This window comes from Pan paniscus, chromosome 6, assembly GCF_029289425.2.
Source record: "Pan paniscus chromosome 6, NHGRI_mPanPan1-v2.0_pri, whole genome shotgun sequence".
Taxonomy (NCBI): domain Eukaryota; kingdom Metazoa; phylum Chordata; class Mammalia; order Primates; family Hominidae; genus Pan; species Pan paniscus.
Genome location: NC_073255.2, coordinates 157,651,118 through 157,665,783, shown reverse-complemented (window position 1 = coordinate 157,665,783; position 14,666 = coordinate 157,651,118). Strand labels below are relative to the sequence as shown.

General features: G+C 36.8%; 1 protein-coding gene across 2 annotated transcripts in view; it reads left to right on the top strand.

Moving 5' to 3' along the window:
- TSPAN12 (tetraspanin 12) overlaps positions 1-14,112 on the top strand; it is a 70,894-nt gene extending 56,782 nt beyond the window's left edge. For both annotated transcript variants that reach the window (XM_034964885.2, XM_014345789.4), the window contains exon 8: positions 12,534-14,112. In XM_034964885.2, the coding sequence (XP_034820776.1) occupies positions 12,534-12,839 (306 nt within the window). In that variant the 3' untranslated portion in view covers positions 12,840-14,112. The remainder of the gene's footprint in view (positions 1-12,533) is intronic.
- The last annotated feature ends 554 nt before the right edge of the window (positions 14,113-14,666 follow it).

The following is a 14,666-nucleotide window of genomic DNA, read 5'->3' as shown; positions in this document are numbered from 1 at the left end:
GCTAGAAAACATTGACAAATAGAGGAAATTGGGAACAACAGGGGGTGTGATTTTGAAGGGATGTGACGTTTTTCTCCGAGTCTTGGCTTACAGGAAAAAGAACCTCATGATGACAAATGTGTATGGGTTACCAGTGCTCACAGAAGGTAGACTTGTAGAGGTGCTCCTCCAGGTTAAAAGTGAGAGTAGCTCATGTTGCTAAAGAAAAAAAAATCATTTAATGACACTTGTTAAAGACAAGATAAGGAGCCGGTTACGGTGATTCACACCTGTATTCCCAACACTTTGGGAGGCTGGGGCGGGTGGATCACTTGTGGTCAGGAGTTCTAGACCAGCCCAACATGATGAAACCCTAACTCTACTAAAAATACAAAAATTAGCTGGACGCTGTGGTGCATGTGTGTAGTCCCAGCTACTTGGGAGGCTGAGGCAGGAGAATCACTTAAACCTGGGAGGTGAAGGAGAATCACTTAAACCTGGGAGGTTAACCTAGGCGGTGAAGGTTGCAGTGAGCCTAGATTGTGCCACTGCACTCCAGCCTGGGCGACAGAGTGAGACTCTGTCTCAAAAAAAAAAAAAAAAAACAAAAAAACAAAAACGATAAGGAAAACTTTATTTCAGCAGGGATTATTGGGATAGGAATAAGGCCACTGCAGTGTGGTCTTGCAGTGGGGGAGACAGATTAGGCTCAATTCAGAATACAACACGGGCAAGTGGGAATTTATAGTCAAGGAACAGGTTGGGGGTCAGAGGATGGAAAATCATTCAGAGGAAACATAGTGGTGAGGGATGGGATTCTATCAAACCCTGCCTAACAAGATTCGTACTGAAGGCAGGCCAGGGTGATCAGACATCAGCTGGACAATGGATGGATAAGGAAGAAGCCAGTTAGGTATCAAGGATGATCAAGTATGAAGAATGGGGAATCTCACCATTCTTACCAGCTTACCAAGATTCTTGCTAAAATTGGACAATGCAGAGACAAACACCAAGTCCAAACGTCAAGGTTCGGTTGAAAAAGAACGCAGTGGAGCCTGAACAGAGTTTGGTCATGGAGAGAAACTGTATCAGTGGTGAACCATGTGGGATGGGCTGTTTGAGGGTTTTATTCTCTCCGTTGAGTGTTGTATGATGTTTGAGTTCATGAATTCACACTCTGAGCCCTCATCCTGATTAGAAATACTGCTCTCACCTGTCTCCTCTATACTCTGCTGTCCTTGGCAAATGATATTTGTTTTATAAACAATATTATTTTTTCTGGGCGATATTTTAGTTCTCAACACTTTTTGTTAACACTCCTTTCCTGCTAACATCTTTGACCAATTAGAAAGATGAGCCAATACAGTATGTCTGTTTGTTTTGACTGATAGAAATAACTTTTGCTTTGTAATTTTCATATACAACATTCTATTATAATAAATATTTAATATAATAAATATATTAAATATTTATTAATATTTAATTAATATTAATATATTATATTAATTATTAAATTATTAAATATTAATATAATTAATATTATATTAAATAAATATAATAAATATTTATTTAATATATGTATTATATATAATTAAATTATATGTATAAATTAAATTATATATAAATAAATTAAATATTATAATAAATATTTAATATAATAATATAATAATTATATAATTAAATTATGTATATTTAATTATATATTTTTATATATTTAATTATATATAATTATATATAATAATATTTAATTGTATATAATTATATATAATTATATTTAATTATATATAGAATTATATATAATTTTATATTTAATTAAAAATATAATTATATTTAATTATATATAGAATTTTATATAATTCTATATATAATTCTATATATAATTAAATATAATAATTATATTTAATTAACTATATAATTAAATATATAATTAATTAAAAATAATTATATATAATTATAAAAATAATTATATAATTAAATTATATATAAATTAAATTATATACATAAATAAATAAAATATTATAATCAATATTTAATATAATAAATATATTAAAAATAAATGTTTCCTCATCACTCCTGAGCCGTAAGTGGAGATCTGACAGAGTGTTGTGGGAATAAAAGGCCATGGTTGGGAGTGGACTTGGCCTTCTGGCAAGCTCCACCTAGTTATAAGGTCAACTGTTTTTTTTCCCAGACAACCCAGCTCTCTGGTTATTAGTAGGATTCTACTTCAGACCAAGTAAATTGCCACACTTGAAACAAAAAATTAGGGGCAAGTATTAAAAGAGAAGGCTAAGGCAGGGAGTGAGAAGTCATAGCTTAGACCTCCAGCTAGGTACTGGCTAGTTACACCAACATAGAAGTTGGTCAGGTCTGCATAGAACAGATTCCCCACATCATGAGTCGCTAAAAGAAAAGGTAGGAATTAGAAAATATTTAAGTGGGGCACCAAAAAAAGGAGGCTGATACAGAGCAGGCAATCCTTAATTGCTATTGTCTTTATGATTGAGATACCCAGTGGGAACACATAGTAGTGGTAGTAACTCTTTGGGCTTCTAATCTTAAAGAATAAGTAGCTGTAAGCCACGTGCAGAAAATATTATGGTGGCACAGGGTCGAAAAAGGGCATTCCCAGCCAAGAAATAATGGGGCAAAGTTAGAGCTGGAAGCAAGAGAGCAAAGCTGGAGCACAGGGTGTGAGAAGGGCCACATTTACAGGGATACCGAAGGCAGGGATTGGATTCTGAAGACTCCTGTATGTCCTGATAATATGTGGGCATTTTATACTGAAGTCTGCGAATAGTTGCCAAATAAAAAGGGAAACATATTCACAAATTTGAGGCATTACTATAAAAAGACGGTTTAGGACAATGTAGTCATAGGATTCTGATTTTTTAATAATGAAACTTTGTTCTCAGATAAACATCCATAAAGCCTCCTGCTCAGATAGTCAACGGTAGGCAGTTTGCAGTTTGCAGGTTCAGTGGTTATTTAGATGGAATATCCCCAAGAATTTCCATTCTCAGGGTTCTTTTATATAAAGTCAAAGATGCTCCCTCCTGTCTCTCTACTGACTTCATTATCTCCTCTGCAAGTAGCTGCTGATGAGATCTGGTTGACTGTGACTTGCGGTGGTATCTGTTTTATCATTCAAAGCCCTGCAGGATCAATTTGGGCTTGGTAGGGGGGAAGATCCCTTTTTATCTTCAGGCTTTGCTTGATCGAATCAGGACTTGAACTATTTTGCCAGTTTCGTTTCAGGTATACAAATGCATTCTTCTTTTCTTTCACTCTGTTTCTCGACATCATTCAATTGTGAGTTTCCTGTTCTCTATTCCGTCTATTCAATCAAACAATGTTTCCTTTTGGACTCTATTAGTAGAGACTTGCAAATTTTGCCCTTAAAATTTATGGATGTGAAAGCCATGATAATATTTTGACCTGAAAAAGTACCTTACGAAATAACAATTTTAGATTTAAGCTTAAACATCATGCTATTGGCATTGTAGAGAATGAGTTGAGGTGGGGAAATTAAGCTGAAGATTGGGTCTTAAGGCAGGGAAATTAAGGTAGGAAACTGTAACAGATAAATCATGTGATGGTAGGGGCTGGAATTCAGGTTGTGGCATTTAATATGGAGAGGAAGGAATGAATGTGAAAGATATGTCAGAGGCAGAATGAACAGGACTGGGTTATAAATTGGCTGTGGGGAGTGAACGACAGGGAAGTTGCAAGCATTCTTGACTCTGATTTGGACTCTGACAGTGAGGAAGCCATTTACTGAAGGGAGTGGTTAGAGTTGAGTAGTTCCATTTTGGAAATACTGGATTTAAGGTTCTTGTCAGGTATTCCATGTGCAGAAACCCAGGAGGCAATATGAGCTTCGGAGACAGAACTCAGCTAGAGATATGGATTTTGTGTGTGTACTAATTAAAGAAAGTGCTAACTCAAAATACAATGGCTTGGATAAGCTGGGAGTTTATCTCTCTTTCATAGACCAATGACCTAGTCTATGCTGCCAGGCAGCTCTGCTGCACAAGTTCATCCAAGGGCCAGAATGATGAGACAACTTTGCCTTTTAAATATCTTGTCTTCCAAAGTTGGTCCTGTTTTTCTCCAGTTCCAGTCATGGAGAGAAAGAGAATGAGAAAGAGAACTCCCAATGCATGAAGGCCTACACTTAACACCACTGTTCAGATTTTATTGGCAGGAACTCACATGGCTTTGCTTAGCTGCAAGGGAGGCTGGGAAATGTGGTCAGGCTAGGAAGCTATATTCTTTTTTTTTGAGATGAAGTCTCGCTCTGTCGCCCAGGCTGGAGTGCAGGGGCACCATCTCGGCTCACTGCAAGCTCCGCCTCTCAGGTTCACGCCATTCTCCTGCCTCAGCCTCCTGAGTAGCTGGGACTACAGGCACCTGCCACCACACCTGGCTAATTTTTTTTGTATTTTTAGTAGAGACGGGGTTTCACCATGTTAGCCAGGATGGTCTCTGTCTCCTGACCTCGTGATCCGCCTGCCTCGGCCTCCCAAAGTGCTGGGATTACAGGCATGAGCTACCGTGCCCAGCCAGAAGCTATGTTCTTATATAAACACTAATTACTGTGGATCAAGTGGAGGACAGACTGGGTGGGTGAGTGGGTGGATGGACTAAGTTTACACGGGTGTCATCAGTGTACATGAGGCAATGAAGGTATGGAGGGAAATAAGACCACACAAGGAAATGATGCAATGTATGCAGCCAGGGACAGAACTCTGTGACCTGCCAACACTTAAGGGCAGAGATACTAAAATTTTGAGATGGTGACTACATGGTAAAGAGCAAGCTGAGTGTAGAGATTTTTTTCTTCTACATCCCAATTCCCTTATCTCTACTAAGATATTAATAGTACCCACATCACTGTAATATACAAAGATAAATTGAGATACGACATGAGAAACTGTTAGTATACCACTTACCACAGTGGTAGCCGATGACAACAATAACAACAATTTTTTAAGGTATTTATTGAAGTAAGTAGAAAATTTATTGATCTATGATTAGATTTTTAACTAACTAAATTGTCCTTAGTTTTGCTTGAAATGACAGTGAAGTGTGTATTTTCTGGTTATGTGCGTTTGTGCTGCTGAAGGTAGATTTTCAGGTCAAAGTTTTTGGGACTTGGTCCAGTTTTTCACTTTGCTTGTTTTAACACCCTCTAACTTCTTATAGATGCAAATTTAAGGTGCCCAAATGGGCCCCCAAGAGAGAAAATATTTGCAGGAGGGGTTTGTGAATAAACTCTGCTCCTTCAGGCTGCTGGAACTGGCCTCACTAGTGAGCAAGAAGCCTTCCAGGTTTTCTGACTCTAGCCTCTTTGTAAATACATTTTTTTGGTAAAAATGAAAAATGATCAGTAAATGCAGTCTTTTACATTTCGTTATTCTACCTATGTAATAGGGATATTGCGAGGGTTAAATGAGATATGAGGACCTTTCGTATATCAAGAAATAATAAGATGACTTTTTTCTACTGCATTTTCTATGTACAGATTTAGTTATCTTTCTGTTCTCCTAAGAGAGAGCTAAAGAACAGAAAGTCTTGTAGTGAATTTTATTGCTTGCTGCTTTTTTTAAAGGAAGCATTATTTCCCTGCAGAGCTTAAGATTATCAGTGGAGAACTTTTGGTCTAACCTGTTTAAATCTTGTGAGCTCATTAACTGCTGTCATTTACTTCAATTCTAGAAGAAAGAGGGTTGAAGACTGTATATTTTCATCTGATAATCAATATAGCTATTTCAAATGAGAGTTATGTTTATTTACAAAAATATTAATATTGGCATGTATTGGCACCTAGATTTTATTTACACTTTATCTTCATAAGCACATTAAAAGGCTGCCCGACTTTTTGATGTGGCCTGTGAATATTGAGTACTGAAAAGCCATGGGTGTTCTTCCAATTTTAGAAACTCATTTTGGAGATAGATCAGAGAATAATTTCAAGTGTATAATTTCCTCAAGTGAAATGAGGCATCCTGACATGGCTTCAAATAGATTCCAGGAAATGTAGGGGATTTGTGATTTTTCTCTGATAAAGGTAGTGTTATTATTTACAACTAATAGTTGACCAGAATTTTAATATTGTAGCAAGTAAAGTAGGTTAGCCAACATGTCTTATTCATACCTTTGCATTATCTGAAGTTATTAACATGGGGCTAACCTAGCTTTATTTAGGAAGAAAACATTTTCAAGTAAAATTAATTCAGTGCTTTATTTTGAGAAAAGCAAATAAGTACACTTCAGTTCTTTCCTATTCTGAATAAAATACTCTTTATGAAATGAAATGCAGTTTTGAATTTTATCATTTGTCTCCTCTTTTTACTCTACAGAAATGTTTGTTTATGCAGCTAGATATCTATAAATAGTATAATAAATACATATAAACACATCTATGTTTTTTATCTAGACTTAATGTCTTACTTTTCAAGACAAGTTTACACTGAAAAATGTAAACCTTATGCATAATTATTTGACTGGCTCAAAATATGCTCAGGGTTATGTTCAGGTTGAATTACTTCAATAAGAGTGATTCAGAACAGACAGAAAACCCTGGAGCTATTTCAATGAAGAATTTACAGAGTGACTGAGGAGGTCAATCATCTTATACAGACAAATCTGGAAAAATACTGACTGTCCTCTCAAGAAGAGAGCTATTCTTTGGAAAGTTGGTTCTTAAATTTAAGTACTTGTGAAAATGATTCACTGATATTCAGCATGACACCTGTGTTAGGCAATTCTTCCATTGCTAGAAATAAATACTTGAGACTGGGTAATTTATAAGAAAATAAGTTTAATTGGCTTATGGTTCTGCAGGCTGTACAGGAAAGGCAAGTGATAATGGTATCTGCCCCTGGGAAGGCCTCAAGGAGCTTTGACACATGGCAAAATGCAAAGCGGCAGCAGGCACATCACATGGCCAAAGCAGGAACCGGAGAGAGAGATGGGGGGTGGTGCTACACACTTTTAAAGAAACAGATCTTGGGAGAACTCCGTTATCACCAAGAGGATGACCATTCATGAGGAAACTACCCCCATGATCTAAACACCTCCCACCAGGCCTTACTTCCAACACTGTGGATTACATTTCAACATGAGACTTGGGTGGGGACAAATGTACTAATTATATCAACGCCTGTCTGCTGCAAGTTTCTACATGCCTAATGAGTCAGCAAAGAAATATTTAATTGCATGTACTATAGAGAAATTTGTGCTTTTACTTATATAATTATACTCTGTATCTTTTAAAATTGAATTTATTAAAGGATATAGGGCAGCATACAACAAAAATACAGTAAACTAATAATAAAATATAAACAGAATTGGAAAGTCAAGGTTAAAGGAAAGAGTAAGCAGAGGTGCTTAACATGAAGACAGACAGTTACTGTGGTTGAGTGTCCTGTTTGCCTCTCAGCTTTCTGACAGCTCAGGTGAAAAGGAGGTACAATCATCACCATAATTCTAATGTTAGGAGAGCAAACATTCTAACCTCAAAGGGAGCAAAATTCTAAATATTTTATCAAGTGGGATTTTATATCTACTACTTTATCAAGAAAAAATATCTTCAATATCATTTTTCACAAATTTTATAGAGCAGTTTCTTATGGTGTTTTCCAATACATATCATTAAATACACCTTGGTGGAAAATAATATGCAAGGGCATAAGTTAATATATTGCAAGTTGGCACATTTTGGTGACCTGGTTTGACGGATGGACATACAGTACTGAGATGTCAACTGATTTCATTTCTTTTAGACAACTTGTAGTTGACACCTCTTTTGGAGAGACTCTTGATAGAGAAGCATAAAATATAGTTTAATGAATTCTGATGACAAATTTAAGGACTGAAGTTCTGCCTTGTTTGAGGAGTTACCTGTATGCTTTTTAAACAAAATGAGGAAATGATCACCTGATATTTTGCTATATAAATGGAGGAGTCTAACTAGGTAGGACCTTTGCTTGGAACAAAGCATACTTGCCTACCTGAGTGTGAAGATAATCTTAAGGGACCAGTGATCTGGAAGGACACCAAGTCCCAACTATGTGATGTGTCAGTACAATTGCATGTCTACATTTCTGGGCAACCGAAAAAGCTGTTTTGTCATTGGAATCCAAAGTCATTTTCACCTTGATTGTCTTAATATGTCATTGCATTTTATAGTTTTTTAAAGTTACAAATCAATGTCATTTTCAAAGAAACATTGACAGAATCAACACAGTCTAGAAAAGGATCAACAGAAAGATTAAGTGTACATATTTGGAAAACTTGAAAACTAGGACTGTTTAGCCTGGAGAGGAGAATAATTAAAGAGAAAGGGATAATTGATTCTTCAGCTATGACTGTCTACCTTATGGAAAAGGGAAGGGTTGAGAGCAGAGTTAGAACCAGTGCATCCTTACAAAGAAGGCAGGTTCCAACAAGGGAGTGCTTGTTAAAAATTAGTGTTGTTCCGGTGTGGACAGGGCTGTCTAGTGAGGCGAGGAGTCCCTCTCATTAGAACTGCAATTTCATTCATTGTTTTTTTATTCCCCTGTGAGTCATACTTTGTTTCTTTGCATGTCTTATAACTGTTTTTCTTTAAGAGAACAGGACATTTTAAATATAATGTGACAGCTCTGAAAATCAGATTTTTCCACCTCTCCAGCGTTTGCTCTGTTTAGTTGTTGGTTCGATGGCATTTTCTAAACTAATTCTGTAAAGGCTGTATTCTTTGTCACATGTGGTCATTGAAGTTTCTACTCAGTTAGCTTAGTGGTCAGTTAATGAATGAACAGAGATTTCCTTAGATGCCTAGAACCAGTGAGTCTCCCGGCCTTTACCAAGGGTGCACAGAGCTTCAAGGTCAGCCAGAGGAGAGATCTTAGGATTTTGCAGGTCTTTCCTGGGACTATGCACAGCCCCTGAACCTAAGCACAGCCCTATTCATGTGTGTAATTTTCGAGATCTCCACGAATATGTCAGAGCTTGTCAAGCCCCCATGTGCACAACTGTTACCAACTGCCTCAGGCAGCCTCAGAGATCAATAGTTACCTCTAACTGTCGTTGGTAACCTCCTGGGGAGGGAGGGACCGGAGGCTGTTCCCTAGTCGAGCTTCAAGTTCAGGTCAAATAAAGACATCCTCCTGAGTGGGGTCTTCTAGGCCAGACCAGCCATACAGTAGCAATCCTCCGGGAGAGGCGCCTTGAAGGAGCTGCAACCCCATTCTGCGCCCTCTGGTGGCGGCTAGGCTGCCAGTTCTCACCAGGATTGCAGGCTCTTGGCTTTCTAGGCTGCTGAGGGGAGCAGGGATGGGAATAGGGCAAATGGTAATTCCATAGCACTTGCTGTTCCTAAGATTCAGCAGCTTTTCGTGAATAAACGCTCCTCAGATTGCCGCAAGACTTTGGTTAATTTCCAGAATTCTAGAAAAATTGAGGTTAACAGGTTTTTTGCCAGTGTTTTCATTGATTACATGAGTAGAGATTCTTTGGAGGTCCTTCCCATGCCAGTTTTGCTATGTCACTCTACAAGTGCTTTTTTGCCATGTTTTTAAAAGATAATAAGTTGAATTCATGACTTCCAAGGACCCCTCCCATTCTAAAGTGTTCAGTATTAATAGGTCTCATTCCCCAACCATCCTAGGTAATAGAATTTACTGTACCATTTTAAAAATAAATGTGATTGTTTCAGATAAACTGAAATAGACTTTAAACAGTGCCAAGATATGAAACATGATAAACTGTACTTAATTATCAACCTCTGCCTTGTTTTATTCACAGATTTGAAAAGGAAACATTACTTTTCTGGCACAGTTTCTTAGCTTAAAATGAATTAGTCTAAAGAGGTAGGAGATCTTAAGCCAATATAGATACAATTTAAGCCCCAGAGACTATTGAAAGGGTAAAAATCAAGTAATTGACTGACAGCATTTCACAGAGTTGAATCATCGGCATATATATTTATTGAATGGCTTACTTTTTTGAATAACTAATACATTGTTATTAACTATAGTCACCACGTTGTATTGTAAACCTCTTGAACTTATTCCTCCTAACTGAAATTTTGTATCCTTGAATGGTTTACCTCTAAATCTTTTTTTTTTTTTTTTTTTTTTTTTTGAGACAAGGTCTCCCTCTGTTGCCCAGGCTGGAGTCCAGTGGGGCGATCTCAGCTCACTGCAACCTCTGCCTCCTGGGTTCAAGCAATTCTCATGTCTCAGCCTCCCAAGTAGCTGGGATTTCAGGCATGCACCACCATGCCCAGCTAATTTTTGTATTTTTAGTAGAGACAGTGTTTCACCGTGATGGCCAGACTGGTCTCAAACTCTAAACCTCAAGTGATCTGCCCGCCTTGGCCTCCCAACGTGCTGGGATTACAGGCGTGAGCCCCCACGCCCAGCCAGTTTAGCTCTAATTCTGAAATCTATTATAATTATTATTACTAAAATATGAATATATTCATGCTAATTATTCACTAAAAGTCCATTTTTGTACTAAATACTGAGCACATAGGTAAGGAATCAGCTAAACATGATCCAAGGCTGTTTTATATCAATTTCTTCAAAGATAGATGTGAGAAAATAGTGCCACATTATTTGGTAATGATGTTAAATGAAGTTGCCGTGCAAATTAATTTTCCAGATGTCTGAAGCCAAACCTTTTTAACTTAACAAATTTTGAGGTGACTCTTCCCAAACTATGTAAAATATTTCTCTGCTTCATCAGGAAGCTAATGATCTAATGTCTCAGGAGCAAGTAATCATTTTGGACAGTTATCTCATTGTCCTGTAAAACAGTAGCAGCCACCTTGCTCTGTGCAGAAGTACTCACAGAGTACTGTGCTTCTGGTGTTTTCATACTCTTTCATGAAGTGTTGTGCCTCATACTTTTCCATTAATATCTGCTAATCATAGATTTTCCATCTATTTTTAATTTGATCTTTCTACTTTCTAATCTGTGAACTGACACATCAGACAAGAGATTGTACCTACTGGGTTCTTAACATGTATGAGGCACTATTCTAAGTGTTAAAATGTGTCTGTGCGTTTAATCCTCCCAACATCTCAGACAGGTAAGCACTATTACCATCTATGTTTTTAGACAAGAAAACTGAAGCACAGAGAGATTAAGTAACTTGCCCCAAGTGACATAGCAGTTCATGATCTTAACCATTATACTATACCGTTGAAGTGGCATTGTTCATCTGGGGTAATACCCAAGGTTAGTTGTCTTGGGCCAAGGAAATCAAGGATGCGAACACACAAGGAGTGAGGTTAAGAGTGGAGGTTTAATAGGCACAAGAAAGAGAAGAAGTCTCTCCTGCAGAGAGGGTTCCCGAGTGGGTTTTCCGGTCCACAGCAAAATGCAATAGGTTTTAAAGATGAGCTTGAGGAGGCGGAGTCTGATTTACACAGGGCACGAAAGATTGGTCAGATCAGGTGTACCATTCGCATAGTGCATGAAAATCTGGCCACCCCCCACCCTAATCTTTTATTGTGCAGATGGTCCTCTACTTGGCTGGCACCATATTACCTGTTTCTTTACTGTATACACAAAGACAAGGGACGATGGACCCTCCATGTTGAACATATGTGGCCCCCAGGTAGCCCTTTTCTGTTGGCACAGCTGCTGGCATTCACCTATGCAAGCTTCCAGCTTGCTTGTCTATGTCTACAGCTCGATTTTTCAGGCAGTTCTATTAATGATTTTGGAGCTGCTTTTTGTTAAAAGGGAAATTCCACTGAGGACTCTTTTACCCTCACTATCTGCCTAAATAATTTCTATCTCCTGTATCACTGTGTCATATAAAGATGCTTATTAAAACAACACATAAATCTAAGAGTGAATGAGCTCTTATAGAATACTTGAGTGGAACTCTTTGTAAAATACTTAAATTTTGGTGAGTTGTCTTTGTGATGTCTATGTTAGTTTCCCACAGAATGTATGTGTGTGTCTGTGTTTGTGCAAATTTCTTGTGTTTGTATCAAATAGGTTAAGGCGGCCAGAGAAGCGACTTTACCAAACCGGTGTTAAGTATTATTAAATCATAAGCATTGTGTGCCAGATCTGGCCTAATGCCTTTTTATGTGTTTGAAGTTTCACTGAAACCCAGCCACATTCATTCATTCACTTACCATCTATGGCTGCTTTCTTGTGACAGTGGCAGGGATGAGTAGTTGCCATAGAGACCATATGGCCCACAGAGCCCAAAATATTTACTATCTGTCTCTCTAAAAAAAGAAAACAAGTTTGTCAACCCCTGCTTTAGATGTGGGGTTTTATGTCAGTGGGTCTCAATTTCAGGTTTTGAGAGAGACAAAAGAAGGGGTTGGCTCATCGGAATCAGCTGGACAGGCTTTTCAAAAGCTACACACCTCCCTCTCTCCTTCTCATCAGCTTTCCCTGAGAACCACTGTCTTAAACTTTATGATCCAAGTAGTCTGATTTCATTAACTGATACAGATTGTTTGCTTTCATTAACTATTTTTGGCCTTCTGTAACATATCTAAAGTAATGTTGACCATGTATTTCTTTTACAGGGTTGTGGGAAGAAAATGTATTCCTTTTTGAGAGGAACCAAACAACTACAGGTGCTGAGGTTTCTGGGAATCTCCATTGGGGTGACACAAATCCTGGCCATGATTCTCACCATTACTCTGCTCTGGGCTCTGTATTATGATAGAAGGGAGCCTGGGACAGACCAAATGATGTCCTTGAAGAATGACAACTCTCAGCACCTGTCATGTCCCTCAGTAGAACTGTTGAAACCAAGCCTGTCAAGAATCTTTGAACACACATCCATGGCAAACAGCTTTAATACACACTTTGAGATGGAGGAATTATAAAAAGAAATGTCACAGAAGAAAACCACAAACTTGTTTTATTGGACTTGTGAATTTTTGAGTACATACTATGTGTTTCAGAAATATGTAGAAATAAAAATGTTGCCATAAAATAACACCTAAGCATATACTATTCTATGCTTTAAAATAAGGATGGAAAAGTTTCATGTCATAAGTCACCACCTGGACAATAATTGATGCCCTTAAAATGCTGAAGACAGATGTCATACCCACTTTGTAGCCTGTGTATGAATTTTACTGAACACAGTTATGTTTTGAAGCAGCATGGTTTGATTAGCATTTCCTCATCCATGCAAACGAGTCACATATGGTGGGACTGGAGCCATAGTAAAGGTTGATTTACTTCTACCAACTAGTATATAAAGTACTAATTAAATGCTAACATAGGAAGTTAGAAAATACTAATAACTTTTATTACTCAGCGATCTATTCTTCTGATGCTAAATAAATTATATATCAGAAAACTTTCAATATTGGTGACTACCTAAATGTGATTTTTGCTGGTTACTAAAATATTCTTACCACTTAAAAGAGCAAGCTAACACATTGTCTTAAGCTGATCAGGGATCTTTTTGTATATAAGTCTGTGTTAAATCTGTATAATTCAGTCGATTTCAGTTCTGATAATGTTAAGAATAACCATTATGAAAAGGAAAATTTGTCCTGTATAGCATCATTATTTTTAGCCTTTCCTGTTAATAGAGCTTTACTGTTCTGTCCTGGGCTTATATTACACATATAACTGTTATTTAAATACTTAACCACTAATTTTGAAAATTACCAGTGTGATACATAGGAATCATTATTCAGAATGTAGTCTGGTCTTTAGGAAGTATTAACAAGAAAATTTGCACATAACTTAGTTGATTCAGAAAGGACTTGTATGCTGTTTTTCTCCCAAATGAAGACTCTTTTTGACACTAAACACTTTTTAAAAAGCTTATCTTTGCCTTCTCCAAACAAGAAGCAGTGGTCTCCAAGTCAATATAAATTCTACAGAAAATAGTGTTCTTTTTCTCCAGAAAAATGCTTGTGAGAATCATTAAAACATGTGACAGTTTAGAGATTCTTTGTTTTATTTCACTGATTAATATACTGTGGCAAATTACACAGATTATTAAATTTTTTTACAAGAGTATAGTATATTTATTTGAAATGGGAAAAGTGCATTTTACTGTATTTTGTGTATTTTGTTTATTTCTCAGAATATGGAAAGAAAATTAAAATGTGTCAATAAATATTTTCTAGAGAGTAATGATTTGTCTCTGCCTACTTTTTAATACATTACAAGCTTATGCCACTTGAGAAGATTATCAAGGGGAGAAAAACATGAGAAAGAATGATTGCATAAAGTATTAATATTGATTTCCAAACTCCAGAATGGACCTATAAGAATATGTATTTTCACTGAGAAGAGTCAAAAAGATGCCCATTTTTCACTTTTGCTTTTTACCTAAATGTTAAATAATATACTTGTTTGAGATAATATAAAAATATGCCCATTTGTGTTCATTTATCTTTTCAATGTTTGCATATCACAGTTTTATAACTTATTAATTTTTAAGAGACTATGAGTCTCTTAGTTAATTTCAAATTCTCTTCAAATGAGTTAAGGAATACAATCCTTGAAATTGACTGCCATGTTTAAAATCTTCCATAGATTTTAATGAAAACCGAGTACATTACTTGTTCAATCAGAGCCAAAAGCATCCCTTTTAATAACTTCCTCAATACCCCAAATCCCTGTAATTTCACCTAAAATACCCACGTAACTGAGATAGCTATGTATGAGTTTTGTTTGAATTATTT